Raw genomic sequence first — 27,500 nt, 5'->3', positions numbered from 1 at the left:
CACCCACCTGAACCGCGGACAGCAGTACCTCATCTGGGCCGCCGCCGTCACCACCGCCGGACGGGGGAACATCAGCGACAAGGTCACTGTGGAGCCTGCTGGGAAGGGTGAGTCCTCCACGGTGTCGGGAGGAAGGGGGCACGGGGATGGCGTTTAAGGGGGTTACGGGGGTTGGTTAACCACATGGCTTTTTGTTCCCCCTCCGTCCATCACTCTATCACAGATGTTTCCCTGGCTCTCCCCCTCTCACTCTGTGTTCATTCTCTTCTTTTCTCTCTTCCCTCTTCCCTTTCTTTTTACCCCCTCTCTCCCTCTCTCCTTCTCCTCTCTATTCATCGCTCCTATTTCTCTCCCCCTCCATCTCCTCTCTCCCTCTCTCCTTCTCCTCTCTCTATTCATCGCTCCTATTTCTCTCCCCCTCCATCTCCTCCCTCCCTCTCTCCTTCTCCTCTCTCTATTCATCGCTCCTATTTCTCTCCCCCTCCATCTCCTCTCTCTCTCTCTCTCTCTCTCTCTCTGTCTCTGTCTCTCTCTCTCTCTCTGTCTCTCTCTCCCACTTTTTCTCTCCCCCTCCATCTCCTCTCTCTCTCTCTCTCTCTCTCTCTCCCTGTCTCTCTCTCTCTCTCTGTCTCTCTCTCTCTGTCTCTGTCTCTCTCTCTCTCTCTCTCTCTCTCTCTCTCTCTCTCGCTCTCTCTCTCTGTCTCTCTCTCTCTCTCTCTCTCTCTGTCTCTCTCTCTCTGTCTCTCTCTCCCACTTTTTCTCTCTCTCCCCTCTCTCTCTCTCTCTCTGTCTCTCTCTCTTTCTCTCTCTCTCTCTCTCTCTGTCTCTGTCTCTCTCTCTCTCTCTCTCTCTCTCTCTCTCTCTCTCTCTGTCTCTCTCTGTCTCTCTCTCTCTCTCTGTCTCTCTCTCTCTCTCTCTCTCTCTCTCTCTCTGTCTCTCTCTCTCTCTCTCTCTCTGTCTCTGTCTCTCTCTCCCACTTTTTCTCTCTCCTCTCTCTCTCTCTCTCTCTCTCTCTCTCTCTCTCTGTCTCTCTGTCTCTCTCTCTCTCTCTCTCTCTCTGTCTCTCTCTCCCACTTTTTCTCTCTCCCCTCTCGCTCCTCTTTCTTGTCATTTCTGTCCATCCTCTCCTGATTGATAGGGAGCGTGCTGTCTGACAGAGGCCAGTGTTCTTAATGAGGATATGAGGAGCTAAGGGGGAACTGCTCAGATGAGCTAACCTGCCCTGGATGGGGAGGGAGGGAGGTGACGGGGGCAGACCTGGTTAATACCCGGAGCAGCAGAGGGTCTGACTGGGCAAATGAGGAGGGCAGTATAATCAATGGCCTTTGGATTGAAGAGAGGGCGAGAGGGAGAGAGAATGAGTAAGGGAGTGCACACGCTCCTTTCTTCCTGCGACTGGCTCTGTCTCTTTCTCTTGTGTGTGTGTGTGTGTGTGTGTGTGTGTGTGTGTGTGTGTGTGTGTGTGTGTGTGTGTGTGTGTGTGTGTGTGTGTGTGTGTGTGTGTGTGTGTGTGTGTGTGTGTGTGTGTGTGTGTGTGTGTGTCTCTCTCTCTGTGCCAGCTGATAAGCAGCAGTAGTAAAAGGCTGTGTGCTCCAGGCTGGCCCACTCAATACTGCATTCAGCCACAGCACAAGAGCACAAGGGCACTTGCATTAAGACGTCAAGAGTGCAAAAGACAGTGGGAGGGAGGGAGGGAGGTGTGCCTGAGACTCCAAATGCAAACAGGTTCCATGTGAATGAAAACAGGCCATTGCTGTTGTCACATTCATTTGATCAGATATGCGCCCTCTTTTCTAATCCTTTTGTTCCTTCGTCGTTGAAATGTGTTTGAACCTGTCCCCTTACGCTTAATCTGTACTGACCTGTACTGACCTGTATTGACCTGTACTGACCTGTACTGACCTGTATTGACCTGTACTGACCTGTACTGACCTGTACTGACCTGTATTGACCTGTACCCTGTATTGACCTGTACTGACCTGTACTGACCTGTATTGACCTGTACTGTATTGACCTGTACTGACCTGTGTATTGACCTGTATTGACCTGTACTGACCTGTATTGACCTGTACTGACCTGTATTGACCTGTACTGACCTGTACTGACCTGTACTGACCAGTATTGACCTGTACTGACCTGTACTGACCTGTATTGTACATTGATTGATTACATGAAAATACATCAAATATTCAAGTTAATTAGTATACTGTTGACTAGAGTTGAACAACAGACCTATTACCTCTCAAAGCAACTCTTTCTCAACTTGTGTCACAACCCTCCCTCAGCACCAGCTAAGATCCTATCGTTCGGAGGTACGGTGACCACTCCCTGGATGAAGGAGGTGAGGCTACCCTGCAGCTCAGTGGGCGAACCCACCCCCACCATCAAATGGACCAAAGACAGGTGAGACCCTAACCTCCTCAGCCCCTCCTTTCTGTCAATCCCCCCCGACACACTACCACCGTGACTACCTCCCTCCATCTCTAGAACCCCAACTCCACCATACACTGGACCAGTGTTAAATCAGTGTTGACATCAGTGTTCTGTTCTCTCACCCCGCCCCTCTCTCACTCCCTACCTCCCTACCTCCCTGTCACTCCCCCCCCTCTCTCCCTCTCTCTCTCTCAGTGAGGACACAGCCATCCCGGTAACTCTGGATGGTCAGAGGCTCATCATGGCCAACGGCACGCTGGTCCTGCGCTCGGTGAAAGCTGAGGATTCTGGGTACTACACGTGCACGGCCACCAACACGCTGGGCTTTGACACCATCATTGTCAACCTGCTGGTGCAAGGTGAGCCCCCAGCGCACACCTCATCCCCCTCCTTTTATTGGTCAACCAGTTGTGATGTAGTGGGCTGACCATGTCTGTCCCCCCCCGTAGTTCCTCCGGACCAGCCCCGTCTGACTGTCTCCACCACCTCCTCCACCTCTATCACCCTGGCCTGGATCCCCGGGGACAACGGAGGATCCTCCATCAGAGGTATATACAAGTCTTACTGTGTGTGTGTGTGTGTGTGTGTGTGTGTGTGTGTGTGTGTGTGTGTGTGTGTGTGTGTGTGTGTGTGTGTGTATTGCAACATAGTTTCAATAATATATAGAACTTGTCTCGCAGCTCTGGTATATAAAGCTTTTTTGAGGCCTTGCTCACAATTCATTCTGTGGCAGCACAATGACCAAATGATATACTGTATGTGAGGCTCTTGATCATATCATTGAAAATGACACTGGTGAGGAGGAGAGAGGCAAGGAAAATGACAGTGAAGATGCATTAGAGGAGGAAGTGTCAGAAGTTGAAGACGACACAGAATATGATCCAGACCAAGAGACAACCGATGTGGAACAATCCAGTGATGAGGGAGAGGACCCTGCTGAGGTTGTTGTTACATTCCAGTGATGAGGAAGAGGGCCCTGCTAAGGTTGTTGTTACATTCCAGTGATGAGGAAGAGGGCCCTGCTGAGGTTGTTGTTACATTCCAGTGATGAGGAAGATGGCCCTGCTGAGGTTGTTGTTACATTCCAGTGATGAGGAAGAGGGCCCTGCTGAGGTTGTTGTTACATTCCAGTGATGAGGAAGAGGGCCCTGCTGTGAGAGGAAGTTGTTGTTACATTCCAGTGATGAGGAAGAGGGCCCTGCTGAGGTTGTTGTTACATTCCAGTGATGAGGAAGAGGGCCCTGCTGAGGTTGTTGTTACATTCCAGTGATGAGGAAGAGGGCCCTGCTGAGGTTGTTGTTACATTCCAGTGATGAGGAAGAGGGCCCTACTGAGGTTGTTGTTACATTCTGAGGTTGTTGTTACATTCCAGTGATGAGGAAGAGGGCCCTGCTGAGGTTGTTGTTACATTCCAGTGATTAGGAAGGAAGTGATGGGCCCTGCTGAGGTTGTTGTTACATTCCAGTGATGAGGAAGAGGGCCCTGCTGAGGTTGTTGTTACATTCCAGTGATGAGGAAGAGGGCCCTGCTGAGGTTGTTGTTACATTCCAGTGATGAGGAAGAGGGCCCTGCTGAGGTTGTTGTTACATTCCAGTGATGAGGAAGAGGGCCCTGCTGAGGTTGTTGTTACATTCCAGTGATGAGGAAGAGGGCCCTGCTGAGGTTGTTGTTACATTCCAGTGATGAGGAAGAGGGCCCTGCTGAGGTTGTTGTTACATTCCAGTGATGAGGAAGAGGGCCCTGCTGAGGTTGTTGTTACATTCCAGTGATGAGGAAGAGGGCCCTGCTGAGGTTGTTGTTACATTCCAGTGATGTTACATTCCAGTGATGAGGAAGAGGGCCCTGCTGAGGTTGTTGTTACATTCCAGTGATGAGGAAGAGGGCCCTGCTGAGGTTGTTGTTACATTCCAGTGATGAGGAAGAGGGCCCTGCTGAGGTTGTTGTTACATTCCAGTGATGAGGAAGAGGGTCCTGCTGAGGTTGTTGTTACATTCCAGTGATGAGGAAGAGGGCCCTGCTGAGGTTGTTGTTACATTCCAGTGATGAGGAAGAGGGCCCTGCTGAGGTTGTTGTTACATTCCAGTGATGAGGAAGAGGGCCCTGCTGAGGTTGTTGTTACAATCCAGTGATGAGGAAGAGGGCCCTGCTGAGGTTGTTGTTACAATCCAGTGATGAGGAAGAGGGCCCTGCTGAGGTTGTTGTTACAATCCAGTGATGAGGAAGAGGGCCCTGCTGAGGTTGTTGTTACATTCCAGTGATGAGGAAGAGGGCCCTGCTGAGGTTGTTGTTACATTCCAGTGATGAGGAAGAGGGCACTGCTGAGGTTGTTGTTGCAATCCGGTCAAAGAATGGGAATTTGTCCTGGTCTTCATCGCCACCTGAGAGAAGAGGTCAGCTGTCGGCTGAAAATGTAATCAGCATGAGCCCAGGGCCAAAGAAATACGCCATATCCCAGGTTGATGACGTAAACCCCTGCCACTATTTAAACATTTGAAATGGTTTCAAAACAAATGTCCTTGTTCAACTTCTTGCGTCGAGCAATCCCGTATCCGGGAGCGTAATCATAGCCTCAAGCTCATTACCATAACGCAACGTTAACTATTCATGAAAATCGCAAATGAAATTAAATAAATATATTGGCTCACAAGCTTAGCCTTTTGTTAACAACACTGTCATCTCAGATTTTCAAAGTATGCTTTTCAACCATAGCTACACAAGCATTTGTGTAAGAGTATTGATAGCTAGCATAGCATTAAGCCTAGCATTCAGCAGGCAACATTTTCACAAAAACAAGAAAAGCATTCACATAAAATCATTTACCTTTGAAGAATTTCGGATGTTTTCAATGAGGAGACTCTCAGTTAGATAGCAAATGTTCAGTTTTTCCAAAAAGATTATTTGTGTAGGAGAAATCGCTCCGTTTTGTTCATCACGTTTGGCTAAGAAAAAAAACGAAAATTCAGTCATTACAACGCCAAACATTTTTCCAAATTAACTCCATAATATCGACAGAAACATGGCAAACGTTGTTTAGAATCAATCCTCATGGTGTTTTTCACATATCTATTCGATGATAAATCATTCGTGGCAGTTTGGTTTCTCCTCTGAACCAAATGGAAAAATGCACGCAGCTGGAGATTACGCAATAATTTTGACGGAGGACACCAAGTGGGCACCTGGTAAATGTAGCCTCTTATGGTCAATCTTCCAATGATATGCCTACAAATACGTCACAATGCTGCAGACACCTTGGGGAAATGACAGAAAGTGTAGGCTCATTCCTGGCGTATTCACAGCCATATAAGGAGACATTGGAACACAGCGCCTTCAGAATCTGGGGCATTTCCTGTTTGAAATTTCATCTTGGTTTCGCCTGTAGCATCAGTTCTGTGGCACTCACAGCTAATATCTTTGTTTTGGAAACGTCAGAGTGTTTTCTTTCCAAAGCTGTCAATTATATGCATAGTCGAGCATCTTTTCGTGACAATATATCTTGTTTAAAACGGGAACGTTTTTTTATCCAAAAATTAAAAGAGCGCCCCCTATATCAAAGAAGTTAAACTTTGACACAAAGTAGTCAGTGATGATTGGCACAATATGTTTCATCTGAGTATTTGTTACAGTCAAAATAATCCATACATTATGCTTTTCTTTACTCAAAAACGAGTTGTATGAGCCCAGCTCAATGAGGCCTACAGCAAATAGAAGTTCGAAACTTGTAACGTTCACAAGAACTTAAGTTGATAAAAGATCTAACACAACATTAGGTGATAATATATGTATTGTTATGGATTTATAATCATAATATAATGGGGCGGTCATTTTGGACAGGGAACACAGAATGAATTAACAGGAAACGAACACAATGGGGAGGGTTAATGCTTTTCTCTCATCCTCTGTCTGTCTCTCTGCTTGCCCTCTGTCTGTCACTCTGCTTGCCCTCTGTCTGTCTCTCTGCTTGCCCTCTGTCTGTCTCTCTGCTTGCCCTCTGTCTGTCTCTCTGCTTGCCCTCTGTCTGTCTCTCTGCTTGCCCTCTGTCTGTCTCTCTGCTTGCCCTCTGTCTGTCTCTCTGCTTGCCCTCTGTCTGTCTCTCTGCTTGCCCTCTGTCTGTCCTCTGTCTGTCTGTCTCTTTGCTTGCCCTCTGTCTGTCTCTTTGTTGCCCTCTGTCTGTCTCTGCTTGCTGTCTGTCTCTGTCTGTCTGTCTCTCCGTTCTGTCTCTTTGTTAGTTTTCATACCGGCTATCTGTTGATTGACTGGTGTCCACTCTGTTTTGGTTGCCAGTTAAAGGAGCTGTCACATTGATTATCTGACTACCGGTACTGCGCGTGTGTTCAGTGTGTGTGTTCAGTGTGTCTATTTGTTCAGTGAGCTCTATTTTAACAAACCTAATGCGACGGTAAATCTAACTGCTGGTGGTGGAGCTTTAGGTCCAGGGGTGTCCGAAATGTTGCTGTTTCCACAGCCGTTATTATGAGCGCAATAGCTGGCGGTGGCGCGGAATGGTTGGTCTTTGATGAATAAACAAGTTGTGGGTGTGCCAAGGGCTTGGCCACTCATTGGCCAATCAAGGCATTCCATGGCTTAGTAGTGTATACGTTAGTCTCAGGTTCTGTAAGTTATGGATGGTCTTTGCGTTGTCATCCAACTCCAAATCGCCTGGGGGGCACAGAATATTATCATCCGAGTCCATTGTTTATTACTACTACAGTTTATTTAATACCGTAGGCTACAATAACGAGTGACAGCAACAACTGTGAGACTCAGAATTGAGCTCAGTGGCATCCTGTTTTCATTGCTCCTTATTGAGATTTTTTATTGGAGTCCACCTGTGTTAAATTCAATTGATTGGAAATGATTTGGAAGGGCACACACCTGTCTATACAAGGTCCCACAGTTGACAGTGCATGTCAGAGCAAAAACCAAGCCTTGAGTTTGAAGGAATTGTCCGTAGAGCTCCGAGACAGGATTGTGTCGAGGAACAGATCTGGGGATGAGTACAAACTTCTTCCATTTTTAAATGGAAGAAGTTTGGAACCACCAAGACTCTTCATAGAGCTGGCAGCCTGTCCAAACTGAGCAATTGAGGGAGAAGACCTTGGTCAGGGAGGTGACCAAGAACCCATTGGTCACTGTGACAAAGCTCCAGACTTCCTCCGTGGAGATGAGACAACCTTCCAGAAGATAACCATCTCTGCAGCACTCCACTATTCAGGCCTTTATGGTAGAGTGGCCAGACGGAAGCCACTCCTCAGTAAAAGGCAAATGACAGCCCGCTTGGAGTTTGCCAAAAGGCACCTAAAGGACTCTCAGACCATTAGAAACAAGATTTTCTGGTCTGATGAAACCAAGATTGAACTATTTGGCCTGAATGCCAAGCGTCACATTTGGAGGAAACCTGGCATCAACCCTACAGTGAAGTATGGTGGTGGCAGCATCATGCTGTGGGGACGTTTTTCAGCAGCGGGGACTGGGAGTCTAGCACAGAGAGATCCTTGATGATAACCTGCTCCAGAGTGCTCAGGACCTCAGACTGGGGTGAAGGTTCACCTTCCAACAGGACAACAACCCGAAGCACACAGCTAAGACAATGCAAGAGTGTCTTTGGAACAGGTCTCTGAATGTCCTTGAGTGCCAAAGCCACAGCCCGGACTTGAACGCGATCGAACATCTCTGGAGAGACCTGAAAATAGCTGTGCAGTGATGCTCCCCATCCAACCTGAGAGAGTTTGAGAGGATCTGCAGAGAATAAATGGAGAAACTCCCAAAATACAGGTGTGCCAAGCTTGTAGCGTCATACCTAAGAAGACTTTAGGCAGTAATCGCTGCCAAAGGTACTTCAACAAAGTTCTGAGTAAAGGATCTGAATACTTCTGTAAATGTGATATTTCTGTTTAATTATATATATTTTTAAACATTCTACAAACCTGTTTATGGGATATTGTGTGTAGACAACAATTGAATCAATTTTAGAATTAGTCTGTAACGTAAGAAAATGTGTAAAAGTCAATGGGTATGAATCATTTCTGAATGCACTGTAGATTAAAAGGGGATGTCTGATTACTTGGTGAATGCATTGGTCTTAAATATCCCCACCAAATTGGAACTTTGGCACGCATTTCGAAGAAGCGCACCTCAGCTATCGCCACCCCAAGCAAGCTTTGTCAGTTTGCATGCCATGCTCTATGTTTATTGACTGGTGTACACTCTGTTTTGGTTCCCAGTTAAGGAGCTGTCACATTGATTATCTGACTACCGTGCTGTGTGTGTGTGTTCAGCGTGTGTTCAATTTGCAGTGTGCGTATTAGTTCAGTGTACTCTGGTAAATGACCAACTCCTAGCCCTAGGGTTTAGAAATATAAGAGTGACGGTTTTCACAGGTCAAAACTGCAAACAAGTGTGCGTTTGACGATTGCGCTGGCGTAACGCCAGCCAGAAATAGAGCCCATTGTGTGTGTACAGTCATGGCCAAAAGTTGAGAATGACACAAATGTCAATTTTCACAAAGTCTGCTGCCTCAGTTTGTATGATGGCAATTTGCATATACTCCAGAATGTTATGAAGAGTGATCAGATGAATTGCAATTAATTGCAAAATCCCTCTTTGCCAGGCAAATGAACTGAATCCCCCAAAAAACATTTCCACTGTATTTTAGCCCTGCCACAAAAGGACCAGCTGACATCATGTCAGTGATTCTCTCTTTAACACGGGTGTGAGTGTTGACGAGGACAAGGCTGAAGACCACTCTGTTATGCTGATAGAGTTCGAATAACAGACTGGAAGCTTCAAAAGGATGGTGGTGCTTGACATCATTGTTCTTCCTCGGTCAAACATGGTTACCTGCAAGGAAACACGTGCTGTCATCATTGCTTTGCACAAAAAGGGCTTCACAGGCAAGGATATTGCTGCCAGTAAGATTGCACCTAAATCAACCATTTATCGGATCATCAAGATCTTCAAGGAGATCGGTTCAATTTTTGTGAAGAAGGCTTCAGGGCGCCCAAGAAAGTCCAGCAAGTGCCAGGACCGTCTCCTAAAGTTGATTCAACTGCGGGATCGGGGCACCACCAGTACAGAGCTTGCTCAGGAATGGCAGCAGGCAGGTGTGAGTGCATCTGCACACACAGTGAGGCGAAGACTTTTGGAGGATGGCCTGGTGGTGTCAAGTGGCAGCAAAGAAGCCACTTCTCTCCAGGAAAAACCTCAGGGACAGACTGATATTCTGCAAAAGGTACAGGGATTGGACTGCTGAGGACTGGGGTAAAGTCATTTTCTCTGATGAATCCCCTTTCCGATTGTTTGTGGCATCCATAAAAAAGCTTGTCCAGAGAAGACAAGGTGAGCGCTACCATCAGTCCTGTGTCATGCCAACAGTAAAGCATCCTGAGACCTTTCATGTGAGGGTTGCTTCTCAGCCAAGGGAGTGGGCTCACTCACAATTTTGCCTAAGAACACAGCCATGAATAAAGAATGGTACCAACACATCCTCCGAGAGCAACTTCTCCCAACCATCCAGAAACAGTTTGGTGACGAACAATGCCTTTTCCAGCATGATGGAGCACCTTGTCATAAGGCAAAAGTGATAACTAAGTGGCCCGGTGAACAAAACATCAATATTTTGGGTCCATGGCCAGGAAACTCCCCAGACCTTAATCCCATTGAGAACTTGTGGTCAATCCTCAAGAGGTGGGTGGGCAAACAAAAACCCACACATTCTGACAAACTCCAAGCATTGATTATGCAAGAATGGGCTGCCATCAGTCAGGATGTGGCCCAGAAGTTAATTGACAGCATGCCAGGGCGGAATGCAGAGGTCTTGAAAAAGAAGGATCAACACTGCAAATATTGACTCTTTGCATCAACTTCATGTAATTGCCAATAAAAGCCTTTGACACTTATGAAATGCTTGTAATTATACTTCAGTATTCCATAGTAACATCTGACAAAAATATCTAAAGACACTGAAGCAGCAAACTTTGTGGAAATTAATATTCATGTCATTCTCAAAACTTTTGGCCACGACTGTTACACACCTTTTCGACATGCAGTCTTTGATTCACTTTGTCTGTGTTAGATTGTATTAGTCTATCTCTGTACGTTTATTGTCTGTCCCTCTGGCTGTCCAACTGTCCGTCTGTCCTTTCGTCCATTCATCTGTCTAGAGAGGGAGAGGGAGACGGAGAGGGAGAGCGAGTCGGAGAGGGAGAGGGTGTCGGAGAGGGAATGGGAGAGGGAGTCGGAGAGAAAGGGAAAGGGAGAGAGCATAAGAGAGGGAGAGAGCATAAGAGAGGGAGAGAGCATAAGAGAGGGAGAGAGCATAAGAGAGGGAGAGGGCATAAGAGAGGGAGAGGGCATAAGAGAGGGCATAAGAGAGGGAGAGAGCATAAGAGAGGGAGTGAGCATAAGAGAGGGAGAGAGCATAAGAGAGGGAGAGGGCATAAGAGAGGGAGAGGGCATAAGAGAGGGCATAAGAGAGGGAGAGGGCATAAGAGAGGGCATAAGAGAGTGCATAAGAGAGGGAGAGGGAATAAGAGAGGGAGAGGGAATAAGAGAGGGAGAGTGCATAAGAGAGGGAGAGGGAATAAGAGAGGGAGAGGGCATAAGAGAGGGAGAGGGCATAAGAGAGGGAGATGGCATAAGAGAGGGCATAAGAGAGGGAGAGAGCATGAGAGAGTGAGAGGGAGAAAGGGGGAGAGAGCATAAGAGAGGGAGAGAGGGAGGGAGAGCATAAGAGAGGGAGAGAGCATAAGAGAGGGAGAGAGCATGAGAGAGGGAGAGAGCATGAGAGAGGGAGAGAGCATAAGAGAGGGAGAGAGCATAATAGAGGGGAGAGAGCATAAGAGAGGAGAGAGCATAAGAGAGGGAGAGAGCATAAGAGAGGGAGAGAGCATAAGAGGGAGAGGAGAGCATAATAGAGGGAGAGAGCATAAGAGAGGGAGAGAGCATGAGAGAGGGAGAGAGCATGAGAGAGGGAGAGAGGGAGAGAGCATAAGAGAGGGAGAGCGAGATGAGAGCTAGAGAGAGAGTTATAAACAGACTATAAATCCAAGGCAGCTGATTATGACTGCAGACGCCATAATGTGTTCTCATTTGCATATATGCCCAGTCAGCGCCGTCCCGAACCCAGCTGGGAGCTTCTGGGAAAGTAATGGCGGCATAGAACAGTCATGAATGCAGCCTTCTCCATATGGATCTTTGGTAGTGGAGGAGATGTGTGACGCACCATTGTCCTCTGGTGTTTTCCAGCGGTACTGACACAATGAAATATGAACCAGCTGAATGAGCCAGCTGAATATAGCAGAAATATATGGGTAGCATTTAAATGTTAAATTATTTACATGTAATGTATTTTTTCTCTCATTTTCTCGATTTGTATCATGCACTGCAGTACAACAGAAGGTTGAAAAGAAAGTTTGAAAATAGGAAAAATGTGCCCTTATCATGGTGTGTGTGTGTGTGTGTGTGTGTGTGTGTGTGTGTGTGTGTGTGTGTGTGTGTGTGTGTGTGTGTGTGTGTGTGTGTGTGCGTGTGCGTGTGCGTTTGTGTGCGTGTGCGTGTGCGTGTGTGTGTGTGTGTGTGTGTGTGTGTGTGCTCCCCAGGTTTCGTGCTGCAGTACTCGGTGGACAACATAGAGGGGTGGAGGGATGTGTTCATCAGTTCCAGTGAGAGGTCCTTCAAGCTGGACAACCTGCGCTGTGGCACCTGGTACAAGGTCAAACTGGCCGCCAAGAACAGCGTGGGAGCAGGACGCATCAGTGAAATCATCGAGGCTAAGACCCACGGACGAGGTGAGGGGTCGTGCGAGAGGGGGAGGATGGACCGGGTGATACAGGGACAATGGGAGGTGTTTAGGGGACAGGAGAGGCGAAGATGGGCAGAGAGGGAGGGAGCTGAAGTGGATGAGGCAACATGGTTATTGCTGTGAGAGGGGTAAATGTGGTGGACAGGTGGATTCATATTCAGTCACACTTACCATATCATAATATTTCAAGACATTTAAAAAAATGAGTGTTCAGTGAGAACTAACACCTTCCTGCCCCCGACCTCTTCCAGAGCCCCAGTTCAATAAGGACCATCCGGTGTTCACCCACGTCAACTCTACCCACGCCCGGCTCAACCTGCAGGGCTGGGCGAGCGGTGGCTGCCCCATCACGGCCGTACTGCTGGAGTTCAGACCTAAGGGGAACTGGGCGTGGCAGAACGTTCGCACCAACGCCACCACCGACGTGTTCCTGGCTGAGCTCCGCGAGGCCACCTGGTACGAGCTGAAGATGAAGGCGTGTAACAGCGCCGGCTGCGGGAACCAGAGCTCTCAGTTCGCCACGCTGGACTACGACGGCAGTGAGTAGAAGCTGGTTTGTTTTCTCTGGCCTGTGTGGCCCAGTGGTTAGTATCGCTGAGTCTAGCACACGTACCAGCGGCAGCACGGGTTCGAATCGCCATCTTCTGACTCGCAATCTTTCCTGTCTCCTCTTCACTGTCGTATCTCATTAACAGAAATAAAAACCCACAAAAGAACGCCACATTTCTTTTTTACATGGATAATAAACCCTTAGAGCAGGAGAACAATTGGTAAAATATATATATATATATATATATATATATGTTTAAGTTAAATGACCTTATTAAAGGAGTTGATTTAAGCAATATGGCCCGAGGGGGTGTGGTATATGGCCTGCATACAAACCTTAGCCGTGGTATATTTGCCACATACCACAAACCCCCCGATGTGCCTTGTTGCTATTAGAATTGTTGTATTTTTTATTAATAGGGGGTAGATCAGCTTTAATATTGCAGATAGATTGTAGCTTCCATCACTGTAATACTCTACATCACTTCACAATCCCCCATATCTTTTTTTTGCAAATATATACAGTAAAAATTTGGGCGCACCTACTCAAGGGTTTTTCTTTATTCCCACAAATTTCTACTGTAATGTAGTCTGTGGGCAGCTGGTGTAGAGGAGTCAAGACGCAGGACAGCAGATATGAGTAAATAAACGTATTTAGCTCAAAATAGAACCAATACAATACAACATAAGCGAGCCCACAATAAACGGACCGTATTCGCGCCCCCTATATCCAAGAAGTTAAACACATTTAGAATAACGCTTAGGCTTCTACTTCCAGCTTATACATACTATATACATTTTACAGGCACAGTCTATTTTAAAATAGTTATATTTTTACTCCTGTCCTTCCTCAAACCTCAATGTTTTACGTTTTATGGAAACAGTATGTTTTACTTTAGTTATCTTGTTGTTATTAGTTATTTTTCCCAACCTTCACCTCCATTCAACCCCTCCCACCTATCTCTTTACACCATCCAAATTGAATTTCTATTTGCCATATATTTTCGTAACTGAGTGAGCTGTGATGTTTCACAAAAGTTCCGAACCGTTCTATTCTCATCATTTGTACAGATGTTAAATTATTATTATTATAAATATTATTATATTATTGATTGATTGACTATGAATTTTCAGATCATCCAGTAGTGCTATCTGCAGAGTTAGCTCTTATGTAAATGTTGCAAATGTCTAGCCATTCCTGGACCTGTGACCAAAAACAAAACAAATGATCTTAACGATTCTGTCTCTTCGCAAAACAATATCTGCTAATAATTTCAATTGAAAAATTTGAAGTTCTGAATCCGGCGTCTTTTTTGCGCGTCAGTTCATAAACCATGAATCGGTACGTTGAAAATCTCTTCCCAACTATCTATATGGGAGAGTTGTGAATTTGTAGGTCCTTAAATGAAACTGGTACACATTTTTATTTATATATATATTTTTTTACCAATTATAGTCTTTGATGCAGGGCCGACAGACAAGTTCTCTACTTTCTCCCTATTCTCCCTATTCCACGTACCTCTTCCATTTGTTGCGGTAATGCTGCGATTAGTTGGTTGTAATTTTAGGTAGAGCAGACATTTCCATATACAGTGCCTTGCGAAAGTATTCGGCCCCCTTGAACTTTGCGACCTTATGCCACATTTCAGGCTTCAAACATAAAGATATAAAACTGTATTTTTTTGTGAAGAATCAACAACAAGTGGGACACAATCATGAAGTGGAACGACATTTATTGGATATTTCAAACTTTTTTAACAAATCAAAAACTGAAAAATTGGGCGTGCAAAATTATTCAGCCTCCTTAAGTTAATACTTTGTAGCGCCACCTTTTGCTGCGATTATAGCTGTAAGTCGCTTGGGGTATGTCTCTATCAGTTTTGCACATCGAGAGACTGACATTTTTTCCCATTCCTCCTTGCAAAACAGCTCGAGCTCAGTGAGGTTGGATGGAGAGCATTTGTGAACAGAAGTTTTCAGTTCTTTCCACAGATTCTCGATTGGATTCAGGTCTGGACTTTGACTTGGCCATTCTAACACCTGGATATGTTTATTTTTGAACCATTCCATTGTAGATTTTGCTTTATGTTTTGGATCATTGTCTTGTTGGAAGACAAATCTCCGTCCCAGTTTCAGGTCTTTTGCAGACTCCATCAGGTTTTCTTCCAGAATGGTCCTGTATTTGGCTCCATCCATCTTCCCATCAATTTTAACCATCTTCCCTGTCCCTGCTGAAGAAAAGCAGGCCCAAACCATGATGCTGCCACCACCATGTTTGACAGTGGGGATGGTGTGTTCAGGGTGATGAGCTGTGTTGCTTTTATGCCAAACATAACGTTTTGCATTGTTGCCAAAAAGTTCAATTTTGGTTTTATCTGACCAGAGCACCTTCTTCCACATGTTTGGTGTGTCTCCCAGGTGGCTTGTGGCAAACTTTAAACAACACTTTTTATGGATATCTTTAAGAAATGGCTTTCTTCTTGCCACTCTTCCATAAAGGCCAGATTTGTGCAATATACGACTGATTGTTGTCCTATGGACAGAGTATCCCACCTCAGCTGTAGATCTCTGCAGTTCATCCAGAGTGATCATGGGCCTCTTGGCTGCATCTCTGATCAGTCTTCTCCTTGTATGAGCTGAAAGTTTAGAGGGACGGCCAGGTCTTGGTAGATTTGCAGTGGTCTGATACTCCTTCCATTTCAATATTATCGCTTGCACAGTGCTCCTTGGGATGTTTAAAGCTTGGGAAATCTTTTTGTATCCAAATCCGGCTTTAAACTTCTTCACAACAGTATCTCGGACCTGCCTGGTGTGTTCCTTGTTCTTCATGATGCTCTCTGCGCTTTTAACGGACCTCTGAGACTATCACAGTGCAGGTGCATTTATACAGAGACTTGATTACACACAGGTGGATTGTATTTATCATCATTAGTCATTTAGGTCAACATTGGATCATTCAGAGATCCTCACTGAACTTCTGGAGAGAGTTTGCTGCACTGAAAGTAAAGGGGCTGAATAATTTTGCACGCCCAATTTTTCAGTTTTTGATTTGTTAAAAAAGTTTGAAATATCCAATAAATGTCGTTCCACTTCATGATTGTGTCCCACTTGTTGTTGATTCTTCACAAAAAAATTCAGTTTTATATCTTTTTGTTTGAAGCCTGAAATGTGGCAAAAGGTCGCAAAGTTCAAGGGGGCCGAATACTTTCGCAAGGCACTGTATATTTGTTGGCTGCATATGTGACATAACTCCACCAGTCCTATTTACGATATCATTTACAAACATTATACCTTTTCTAAAAAAATAAAATGTTTTTTTTCCTATTCGTATATTTGAGTTTAACCACAATATTTGTTGTATTATGTGTTCAGTTTTTTTCTGGTCGAAATTGAATTAAATTAAATTGAAATTGCAACTAACTTTCTATGGCTTTTTAATTTGTTTTTAATATATCGATATTTTGGGAGATTATTTCCTTTTCAAATAACTGATAGTGAGAGGTTGTAATCTGAATAAAGGGGAAAAGGCCATTCTTGAACATGGGGTGAGATATTCTTATTAATTTTCTAGAGAACCAGTTTGGATTTAAGTATAACTTTTGTATGACTGAAGCCTTTAGTGTGACATCTAATGCTTTAATATTTAATCATTTCTGCCCTCCTAATTCATATTCATTAAATAAATAGGCCCGTTTCATTTTGTCTGGCTTGCCGCTCCAAATAAAATGCAAAATAAATGATCATATAATTTAAATAACTGTTCGCTAGGTGTACACAAGACCATAAGCAAATAGGTAAACTGGGATATGACTATTATAAACTGGTTACCAACATAATTAGAGCAATAAAAATATATTTTTTAATATGGTCTTTTATAAACTGTGTGGTTTGAGCCTTGAATGCTGATTGGCTGACAGCTGTGGTTCATCAGACCGTATACCACGGGTTTGACAAAACATTTATTTTTACTGCTTTAATTACGTTGGTAACCAGTTTGTAACAGCAATAAGGCGCCTCGGGGGTTTGTGGTACAGTGGGGCAAAAAAAGTATTTAGTCAGCCACCAATTGTGCAAGATCTCCCACTTAAAAAGATGAGAGAGGCCTGTAATTTTCATCATAGGTACACTTCAACTATGGCAGAAAAAAATTGAAAAAAATCCAGAAAATCACATTGTAGGATTTTTTATGAAATTATTTGCAAATTATGGTGGAAAATAAGTATTTGGTCACCTACAAACAAGCAAGAATTCTGGCTCTCACAGACCTGTAACTTCTTCTTTAAGAGGCTCCTCTGTCCTCCACTCGTTTACCTGTATTAATGGCACCTGTTTGAACTTGTTATCAGTATAAAAGACACCTGTCCACAACCTCAAACAGTCACACTCCAAACTCCACTATGGCCAAGACCAAAGAGCTGTCAAAGGACACCAGAAACAAAATTGTAGACCTGCACCAGGCTGGGAAGACTGAATCTGCAATAGGTAAGCAGCTTGGTTTGAAGAAATCAACTGTGGGAGCAATTATTAGGAAATGGAAGACATACAAGACCACAGATAATCTCCCTAGATCTGGGGCTCCACGTAAGATCTCACCCCGTGGGGTCAAAATTATCACAAGAACGGTGAGCAAAAATCCCAGAACCACACGGGGGGACCTAGTGAATGACCTGCAGAGAGCTGGGACCAAAGTAACAAAGCCTACCATCAGTAACACACTACGCCGCCAGGGACTCAAATCCTGCAGTGCCAGACGTGTCCCCCTGCTTAAGCCAGTACATGTCCAGGCCCGTCTGAAGTTTGCTAGAGAGCATTTGGATGATCCAGAAGAAGATTGGGAGAATGTCATATGGTCAGATAAAACCAAAATATAACTTTTTGGTAAAAACTCAACTCGTCGTGTTTGGAGGACAAAGAATGCTGAGTTGCATCCAAAGAACACCATACCTACTGTGAAGCATGGGGGTGGAAACATCATGCTTTGGGGCTGTTTTTCTGCAAAGGGACCAGGACGACTGTAAAGAAAGAATGAATGGGGCCATATATCGTGAGATTTTGAGTGAAACCTCCTTCCATCAGCAAGGGCATTGAAGATGAAACGTGGCTGGGTCTTTCAGCATGACAATGATCCCAAACACACCACCCAGGCAGCGAAGGAGTGGCTTCGTAAGAAGCATTTCAAGGTCCTGGAGTGGCCTAGCCAGTCTCCAGATCTCAACCCCATAGAAAATCTTTGGAGGGAGTTGAAAGTCCGTGTTGCCCAGCAACAGCCTCAAAACATCACTGCTCTAAAGGAGATCTGCATGGAGGAATGGGCCAAAATACCAGCAACATTGTGTGAAAACCTTGTGAAGACTTACAGAAAATGTTTGACCTCTGTCATTGCCAACAAAGGGTATAAAACAAAATTTTGAGATAAACTTTTGTTATTGACCAAATACTTATTTTCCACCATCATTTGCAAATAAATTCATTAAAAATCCTACAATGTGATTTTCTGGATTTTTTTTCTCATTTTGTCTGTCATAGTTGAAGTGTACCTATGATGAAAATTACAGGCCTCTCTCATCTTTTTAAGTGGGAGAACTTGCACAATTGGTAGCTGACTAAATACTTTTTGCCCCACTGTATATGGCCAATATACCACGGCTAAAGGCTGTGCAAAGGCACTCCGCGTTGCGTCGTGCTTAAGAACAGCCCTTAGCCGTGGTATATTGGCCATATACCACACCTCCTCGTGCCTTATTGCTTAACTATACCACGGCTGTCAGCCAATCAGCATTCAGGGCTCGAACAACTCAGTTTATAACACTCCATATGTGACTTAGAAATAGAATTAGAACCAATTATCCTGTCTCGACGTGTGACAACACGTGATAGCTCATGTAATAGGATAGCAATTGACTTCCTTTTAAAAGGATTTGTTAGAACCAATTTAGTTTGTCTCTCTTCTCCTCATCCTCTCCCCATACATCTTCTTCCACACTTGTACCCATTTATATAAAAACCTGATATAATGTCATATAACCTGATATATTTTCTAAGCAGGTACCATCCCTCCCATCAAGTCAGCGCGGCCCGAAGGCGACGACGTTAAGAAGCTCTTCTCCATTGGCTGCCCCGTCATCCTGGTCACTCTGGTCGTCGCCCTGCTCTTCATCATCCGCAAGAAACGCAAAGAGAAGAGACTGAAGAGACTGAGAGGTGAGGGAGGGAGGGAAAGGGGGACAGGTGTGGAGAAGAGATAGAGGGTTGCATAAGGGAGTGAGCAAAAGAGATGGAAAGAGCAATGGGAGAGGGAATAAAGAGAGGAAAGAACAATGGGAGAGGGAAGAAAGAAAAAGACAATGGAAAGAGCAATGGGAGAGGGAAGAAAGACAGGAAAGAGCAATGGGAGAGGGAAGAAAGACAGGAAAGAGCAATGGGAGAGGGAAGAAAGACAGGAAAGAGCAATGGGAGAGGGAAGAAAGACAGGAAAGAGCAATGGGAGAGGGAATAAAGAGAGGAAAGAACAATGGGAGAGGGAAGAAAGACAGGAAAGAGCAATGGGAGAGGGAAGAAAGAGAGGGAAAGAGCAATGGGAGAGGGAAGAAAGACAGGAAAGAGCAATGGGAGAGGGAAGAAAGAGAGGAAAGAGCAATGGGAGAGGGAAGAAAGACAGGAAAGAGCAATGGGAGAGGGAAGAAAGACAGGAAAGAGCAATGGGAGAGGGAAGAAAGAGAGGGAAAGAGCAATGGGAGAGGGAAGAAAGAGAGGAAAGAGCAATGGGAGAGGGAAGAAAGACAGGAAAGAGCAATGGGAGAGGGAAGAAAGACAGGAAAGAGCAATGGGAGAGGGAAGAAAGACAGGAAAGAACAATGGGAGAGGGAAGAAAGACAGGAAAGAGCAATGGGAGAGGGAAGAAAGAGAGGGAAAGAGCAATGGGAGAGGGAAGAAAGAGAGGAAAGAGCAATGGGAGAGGGAAGAAAGACAGGAAAGAACAATGGAGAGGGAAGAAAGACAGGAAAGAGCAATGGGAGAGGGAAGAAAGACAGGAAAGAGCAATGGGAGAGGGAAGAAAGACAGGAAAGAGGCAATGGGAGAGGGAAGAAAGACAGGAAAGAGCAATGGGAGAGGGAAGAAAGACAGGAAAGGGCAATGGGAGAAGGAAGAAAGACAGGAAAGATGGGAGAAGGAAGAAAGACAGGAAAGAGCAATGGGAGAGGGAAGAAAGAGAGGGAAAGAGCAATGGGAGAGGGAAGAAAGACAGGAAAGAGCAATGGGAGAGGGAAGAAAGACAGGAAAGAGCAATGGGAGAGGGAAGAAAGAGAGGAAAGGGATGAGAAGAGAGATGGATCTTGGGTGAGAGAGAAAGGAGAGAAGAGACTGAGGGGTGAGAGAGAGAGGAGAGGTGTGGAGAAGAGACTGAGGGGTGTGAGAGAGAGGAGAGGTGTGGAGAAGAGACTGAGTGATGAGAGAGATTAGAGGTGTGGAGAAGAGACTGAGTGGTGAGAGAGAGAGGGGAGAGGTGTGGAGAAGAGACTGAGGGGTGAGAGAGAGAGGAGAGGTGTGGAGAAGAGACTGAGTGGGTGAGAGAGAGAGGAGAGGTGTGGAGAAGAGACTGAGGGGTGAGAGAGAGAGGAGAGGTGTGGAGAAGAGACTGAGGGGTGAGAGAGAGAGGAGAGGTGTGGAGAAGAGACTGAGTGGTGAGAGAGGAGAGGTGTGGAGAAGAGACTGAGGGGTGAGAGAGAGAGGGAGGAGAGGTGTGGAGAAGAGACTGAGGGGTGAGAGAGAGGAGAGGTGTGGAGAAGAGAATGAGGGGTGAGAGAGAGGAGAGGTGGAGAAGAGACTGAGTGGTGAGAGAGAGATTAGAGGTGTGGAGAAGAGACTGAGTGGTGAGAGAGAGAGAGAGAGGAGAGGTGTGGAGAAGAGACTGATGGGTGTGAGAGAGAGGAGAGGTGTGGAGAAGAGACTGAGGGGTGTGAGAGAGAGGAGAGGTGTGGAGAAGAGACTGAGTGATGAGAGAGATTAGAGGTGTGGAGAAGAGACTGAGTGGTGAGAGAGAGAGGGAGAGGTGTGGAGAAGAGACTGAGGGGTGTGAGAGAGATTAGAGGTGTGGAGAAGAGACTGAGTGGTGAGAGAGAGAGAGAGAGAGAGAGAGAGAGGGGAGAGGTGTGGAGAAGAGACTGAGGGGTGAGAGAGAAAGAGGAGAGGTGTGGAGAAGAGTTTGAGGGGTGTGAGAGAGAGGAGAGGTGTGGAGAAGAGACTGATGTGTGTGAGAGAGATTAGAGGTGTGGAGAAGAGACTGAGTGGTGAGAGAGAGATTAGAGGTGTGGAGAAGAGACTGAGGGGTGTGAGAGAGATTAGAGGTGTGGATAAGAGACTGAGTGGTGAGAGAGAGAGAGGAGAGGTGTGGAGAAGAGACTGAGGGGTGTGAGAGAGAGGAGAGGTGTGGAGAAGAGACTGAGTGGTGAGAGAGAGGAGAGAGGTGTGGAGAAGAGACTGAGGGGTGTGAGAGAGATTAGAGTGTGGAGAAGAGACTGAGGGTGAGAGAGAGAGAGAGAGAGAGAGAGAGAGAGGGGAGAGGTGTGGAGAAGAGACTGAGGGGTGAGAGAGAGAGAGAGGAGAGGTGTGGAGAAGAGACTGAGGGGTGTGAGAGAGAGGAGAGGTGTGGAGAAGAGACTGATGTGTGTGAGAGAGATTAGAGGTGTGGAGAAGAGACTGAGTGGTGAGAGAGAGATTAGAGGTGTGGAGAAGAGACTGAGGGGTGTGAGAGAGATTAGAGGTGTGGATAAGAGACTGAGTGGTGAGAGAGAGAGAGAGACTGTGGAGAAGAGACTGAGGGGTGTGAGAGAGAGGAGAGGTGTGGAGAAGAGACTGATGTGGGTGAGAGAAGAGACTGAGGGGTGTGAGAGAGATTAGAGGTGGAGAAGAGACTGAGTGGTGAGAGAGAGAGAGAGAGAGAGAGAGAGAGAGAGAGAGGGGAGAGGTGTGGAGAAGAGACTGAGGGTGGTGAGAGAGAGAGAGAGGTGTGGAGAAGAGACTGAGGGGTGTGAGAGAGGGAGGTGTGGAGAGGTGTGGAGAAGAGACTGAGTGGTGAGAGAGAGATTAGAGGTGTGGAGAAGAGACTGAGGGGTGTGAGAGAGATTAGAGGTGTGGATAAGAGACTGAGTGGTGAGAGAGAGAGAGGAGGTGTGGAGAAGAGACTGAGTGGTGAGAGAGAGAGAGAGAGGGAGGAGAGTGGAGAAGAGACTGGGGGTGAGAGAGAGAGAGAGAGGTGTGGAGAAGAGACTGGGGGTGAGAGAGAGAGAGAGGAGAGGTGTGGAGAAGAGACTGAGTGGTGTGTGAGAGAGAGAGAGAGAGAGAGGAGAGGTGGGAGAAGAGACTGGGGGTGAGAGAGAGAAAGGGAGGAGAGGTGTTGGAGAAGAGACTGAGGGGTGTGAGAGAGAGGAGAGGTGTGGAGAAGAGACTTGGGGGTGAGAGAGAGGAGAAGGAGGAGAGGTGTGGAGAAGAGACTGGGTGGTGAGAGAGAGAGGAGAGGGAGGAGAGGTGTGGAGAAGAGACTGGGTGGTGAGAGAGAGGAGAGAGGTGTGGAGAAGAGACTGAGGGGTAAGAGAGGGAGGAGAGGTGTGGAGAAGAGACTGGGGGATGAGAGAGAGAGGAGAGGTGTGGAGAAGAGACTGAGGGGTGAGAGAGAGGAGAGGTGTGGAGAAGAGACTGAGTGGTGAGAGAGAGAGGTGTGGAGGGGAGACTGAGGGGTGAGAGAGAGAGGAGAGGTGTGGAGAAGAGACTGAGGGGTGAGAGAGAGAGAGAGGTGTGGAGAAGAGACTGAGTGGTGAGAGAGGAGAGGTGTGGAGAAGAGACTGAGGGGTGAGAGAGAGAGGGAGGAGAGGTGTGGAGAAGAGACTGAGGGGTGAGAGAGAGGAGAGGTGTGGAGAAGAGAATGAGGGGTGTGAAAGAGAGGAGAGGTGTGGAGAAGAGACTGAGTGGTGAGAGAGAGATTAGAGGTGTGGAGAAGAGACTGAGTGGTGAGAGAGAGAGAGGAGAGAGGAGAGTGTGGAGAAGAGACTGATGGGTGTGAGAGAGATTAGAGGTGTGGAGAAGAGACTGAGTGATGAGAGAGAGATTAGAGGTGTGGAGAAGAGACTGAGTGGTGTGAGAGAGATTAGAGGTGTGGAGAAGAGACTGAGGGGTGAGAGAGAGAGAGAGAGGAGAGGTATGTAGAAGAGACTGAGGGGTGTGAGAGAGAGGAGAGGTGTGGAGAAGAGACTGATGTGTGTGAGAGAGATTAGAGGTGTGGAGAAGAGACTGAGTGGTGAGAGAGAGATTAAAGGTGTGGAGAAGAGACTGAGTTGTGTGAGAGAGAGGAGAGGTGTGGAGAAGAGACTTGGGGGTGAGAGAGAGAGAAGGAGGAGAGGTGTGGAGAAGAGACTGGGTGGTGAGAGAGAGAGGAGGGAGGAGAGGTGTGGAGAAGAGACTGGGTGGTGAGAGAGAGGAGAGAGGTGTGGAGAAGAGACTGAGGGGTAAGAGAGAGAGGAGAGAGGTGTGGAGAAGAGACTGGGATGAGAGAGAGAGGAGAGGTGTGGAGAAGAGACTGAGGGGTGAGAGAGAGGAGAGGTGTGGAGAAGAGACTGAGTGGTGAGAGAGGAGAGGTGTGAGAGAGACTGAGGGGTGAGAGAGAGAGGAGAGGTGTGGAGAAGAGACTGAGGGGTGAGAGAGAGAGGAGAGGTGTGGAGAAGAGACTGAGTGGTGAGAGAGGAGAGGTGTGGAGAAGAGACTGAGGGGTGAGAGAGAGAGGGAGGAGAGGTGTGGAGAAGAGACTGAGGGGTGAGAGAGAGGAGAGGTGTGGAGAAGAGAATGAGGGGTGTGAAAGAGAGGAGAGGTGTGGAGAAGAGACTGAGTGGTGAGAGAGAGATTAGAGGTGTGGAGAAGAGACTGAGTGGTGAGAGAGAGAGAGAGAGAGAGAGAGAGGAGAGGTGTGGAGAAGAGACTGATGGGTGTGAGAGAGATTAGAGGTGTGGAGAAGAGACTGAGTGATGAGAGAGAGATTAGAGGTGTGGAGAAGAGACTGAGTGGTGAGAGAGAGAGAGGAGAGGTGTGGAGAAGAGACTGAGGGGTGTGAGAGAGATTAGAGGTGTGGAGAAGAGACTGAGTGGTGAGAGAGAGAGAGAGAGAGAGAGAGGAGAGGTGTGGAGAAGAGACTGAGGGGTGAGAGAGAGAGAGAGGAGAGGTATGTAGAAGAGACTGAGGGGTGTGAGAGAGAGGAGAGGTGTGGAGAAGAGACTGATGTGTGTGAGAGAGATTAGAGGTGTGGAGAAGAGACTGAGTGGTGAGAGAGAGATTAAAGGTGTGGAGAAGAGACTGAGTTGTGTGAGAGAGAGAGAGAGAGGTGTGGAGAAGAGACTGAGGGGTGTGAGAGAGATTAGAGGTGTGGATAAGAGACTGAGTGATGAGAGAGAGATTAGAGGTGTGGAGAAGAGACTGAGTGGTGAGAGAGAGAGGAGAGGTGTGGAGAAGAGACTGAGGGGTGTGAGAGAGATTAGAGGTGTGGATAAGAGACTGAGTGGTGAGAGAGAGAGAGGAGAGGTGTGGAGAAGAGACTGCGTGGTGAGAGAGAGAGAGAGAGAGAGAGAGGGAGGAGAGGTGTGGAGAAGAGACTGGGGGATGAGAGAAAGAGAGAGAGAGAGAGGAGGTGTGGAGAAGAGACTGGGGGTGAGAGAGAGAGAAAGAGGGAGAGAGAGAGGTGTGTAGAAGAGACTGGGGGTGAGATAGAGAAAGGGAGGAGAGGTGTGGAGAAGAGACTGAGGGGTGTGAGAGAGAGGAGAGGTGTGGAGAAGAGACTGGGGGTTAGAGAGAGGAGAGGGAGGAGAGGTGTGGAGAAGAGACTGGGTGGTGAGAGAGAGGAGAGGAGGAGAGGTGTGGAGAAGAGACTGGGTGGTGAGAGAGAGAGGAGAGGGAGGAGAGGTGTGGAGAAGAGACTGGGGGGTGAGAGAGAGAGGGGAGGAGAGGTGTGGAGAAGAGACTGAGAGGTGAGAGAGAGGAGAGGTGTGGAGAAGAGACAGGGTTGTGAGAGAGAGAGAGAGAGAGAGAGGGAGGAGAGGGCAGAAGACCAGGTTGAGGGGTGAGTGAAGGAATGGAAAACGTGTTGAGAGAGAGAGGAGAGGGAGGAGAGGTGTGGAGAAGAGACTGGGTGGTGAGAGAGAGAGGAGAGGAAGGAGAGGTGTGGAGAAGAGACTGGGTGGTGAGAGAGAGAGGAGAGGGAGGAGAGGTGTGGAGAAGAGACGGGGTGGTGAGAGAGAGGAGAGAGGTGTGGAGAAGAGACTGAGGGGTGAGAGAGAGAGAGGGAGGAGAGGTGTGGAGAAGAGACTGAGGGGTGAGAGAGAGGAGAGGGAGGAGAGGTGTGGAGAAGAGACTGGGGGTGAGAGAGAGAGAGAGGGAGGAGAGGTGTGGAGAAGAGACTGAGGGGTGTGAGAGAGAGGAGAGGTGTGGAGAAGAGACTGGGGGTGAGAGAGAGGAGAAGGAGGAGAGGTGTGGAGAAGAGACTGGGTGGTGAGAGAGAGAGAGAGGGAGGAGAGGTGTGGGGAAGAGACTGGGTGGTGAGAGAGAGGAGAGAGGTGTGGAGAAGAGACTGAGGGGTAAGAGAGGGAGGAGAGGTGTGGAGAAGAGACTGGGGGATGAGAGAGAGAGAGAGGTGTGGAGAAGAGACCGAGGGGTGAGAGAGAGAGGAGAGGTGTGAGAAGAGACTGAGGGGTGAGAGAGAGAGGGAGGAGAGGTGTGGAGAAGAGACTGAGTGGTGAGAGAGGAGAGGTGTGGAGGGGAGACTGAGGGGTGAGAGAGAGAGAGAGGTGTGGAGAAGAGACTGAGTGGTGAGAGAGAGAGGAGAGGTGTGGAGAAGAGACTGAGGGGTGAGAGAGAGAGGAGAGGTGTGGAGAAGAGACTGAGTGGTGAGAGAGGAGAGGTGTGGAGAAGAGACTGAGGGGTGAGAGAGAGGGATGGAGGAGAGGTGTGGAGAAGAGACTGAGGGGTGAGAGAGAGGAGAGGTGTGGAGAAGAGAATGAGGGGTGTGAAAGAGAGGAGAGGTGTGGAGAAGAGACTGAGTGGTGAGAGAGAGATTAGAGGTGTGGAGAAGAGACTGAGTGGTGAGAGAGAGAGAGAGAGAGAGAGAGAGAGAGAGAGAGAGAGAGGAGAGGTGGAGAAGAGACTGAGTGATGAGAGAGAGATTAGAGGTGTGGAGAAGAGACTGAGTGGTGAGAGAGAGAGAGAGAGAGGTGTGGAGAAGAGACTGGGGGTGAGAGAGAGGAGAGGGAGGAGAGGTGTGGAGAAGAGACTGGGTGGTGAGAGAGAGGAGAGAGGTGTGGAGAAGAGACTGAGGGTTAAGAGAGGGAGGAGAGGTGTGGAGAAGAGACTGAGGGGTGTGAGAGAGATTAGAGGTATGGAGAAGAGACTGAGTGGTGAGAGAGAGAGAGAGAGAGAGAGAGGAGGTGTGGAGAAGAGACTGAGGGGTGAGAGAGAGAGAGAGAGGAGAGGTATGGAGAAGAGACTGAGGGGTGTGAGAGAGAGGAGAGGTGTGGAGAAGAGACTGATACTGAGTGTGTGAGAGAGATTAGAGGTGTGGAGAAGAGACTGAGTGGTGAGAGAGAGATTAGAGGTGTGGAGAAGAGACTAAGTGGTGAGAGAGAGAGAGGGAGAGGTGTGGAGAAGAGACTGAGGGGTGTGAGAGAGATTAGAGGTGTGGAGAAGAGACTGAGTGGTGAGAGAGAGAGAGAGAGAGAGAGAGGGTGTGGAGAAGAGACTGAGGGGTGAGAGAGAGAGAGGAGAGGTATGGAGAAGAGACTGAGGGGTGTGAGAGAGAGGAGAGGTGTGGAGAAGAGACTGATGTGTGTGAGAGAGAGAAGGAGGAGAGGTGTGGAGAAGAGACTGGGTGGTGAGAGAGAGAGGAGAGGGAGGAGAGGTGTGGAGAAGAGACTGGGTGGTGAGAGAGAGGAGAGAGGTGTGGAGAAGAGACTGAGGGGTAAGAGAGGGAGGAGAGGTGTGGAGAAGAGACTGGGGGATGAGAGAGAGAGAGAGAGAGAGAGAGAGAGAGGTGTGGAGAAGAGACTGGGGGTGAGAGAGAGAGAGAGAGAGAGGAGGAGAGGTGTGGAGAAGAGACTGAGGGTGTGAGAGAGAGAGAGAGAGAGAGAGGAGAGAGAGAGAGGAGAGGTGTGGAGAAGAGACTGAGGGGTGTGAGAGAGAGGAGAGGTGTGGAGAAGAGACTGGGGGTGAGAGAGAGGAGAGGGAGGAGAGGTGTGGAGAAGAGACTGGGTGGTGAGAGAGAGAGGAGAGGGAGGAGAGGTGTGGAGAAGAGACTGGGTGGTGAGAGAGAGAGGGAGAGGTGTGGAGAAGAGACTGAGTGGTGAGAGAGAGAGGGAGGAGAGGTGTGGAGAAGAGACTGGGGGTGAGAGAGAGAGAGGGAGGAGAGGTGTGGAGAAGAGACTGAGAGGTGAGAGAGAGGAGAGGTGTGGAGAAGAGACAGGGGTGAGAGAGAGAGAGAGAGAGAGAGAGAGAGAGAGAGGAGGGAGGAGAGGGCAGAAGACCAGGTTGAGGGGTGAGTGAAGGAATGGAAAACGTGTTGAGAGAGAGAGGAGAGGGAGGAGAGGTGTGGAGAAGAGACTGGGTGGTGAGAGAGAGAGGAGGGGAGGAGAGGTGTGGAGAAGAGACTGGGTGGTGAGAGAGAGAGGAGAGGGAGGAGAGGTGTGGAGAAGAG

The 27,500-nt window shown here is 47.5% G+C and overlaps 1 protein-coding gene across 8 annotated transcripts in view; it reads left to right on the top strand.

Moving 5' to 3' along the window:
• Positions 1 to 27,500, top strand: part of LOC112267343 (Down syndrome cell adhesion molecule-like protein 1 homolog) — a 207,117-nt gene that overhangs the window by 175,577 nt on the left and 4,040 nt on the right. For 4 of the 8 annotated variants that reach the window (XM_042297133.1, XM_042297129.1, XM_042297127.1 and 1 more), the window contains 7 exons: positions 1 to 107; positions 2,286 to 2,403; positions 2,629 to 2,792; positions 2,883 to 2,981; positions 12,030 to 12,218; positions 12,484 to 12,771; positions 18,824 to 18,982. The exon at positions 1 to 107 is cut by the window's left edge and continues 47 nt beyond it. In XM_042297133.1, the coding sequence (XP_042153067.1) occupies positions 1 to 107; positions 2,286 to 2,403; positions 2,629 to 2,792; positions 2,883 to 2,981; positions 12,030 to 12,218; positions 12,484 to 12,771; positions 18,824 to 18,982 (1,124 nt within the window). Of the gene's footprint in view, positions 108 to 1,138; positions 1,672 to 2,285; positions 2,404 to 2,628; positions 2,793 to 2,882; positions 2,982 to 12,029; positions 12,219 to 12,483; positions 12,772 to 18,823; positions 18,983 to 27,500 lie in introns of those variants that run through there. The other 4 variants (XM_042297130.1, XM_042297128.1, XM_042297132.1 and 1 more) reach the window with 2 other exon arrangements.

The sequence above is a fragment of the Oncorhynchus tshawytscha genome, linkage group LG14 (genome assembly GCF_018296145.1).
Source record: "Oncorhynchus tshawytscha isolate Ot180627B linkage group LG14, Otsh_v2.0, whole genome shotgun sequence".
NCBI lineage: Eukaryota > Metazoa > Chordata > Actinopteri > Salmoniformes > Salmonidae > Oncorhynchus > Oncorhynchus tshawytscha.
This window is presented reverse-complemented; position numbering and strand designations above follow the sequence as displayed.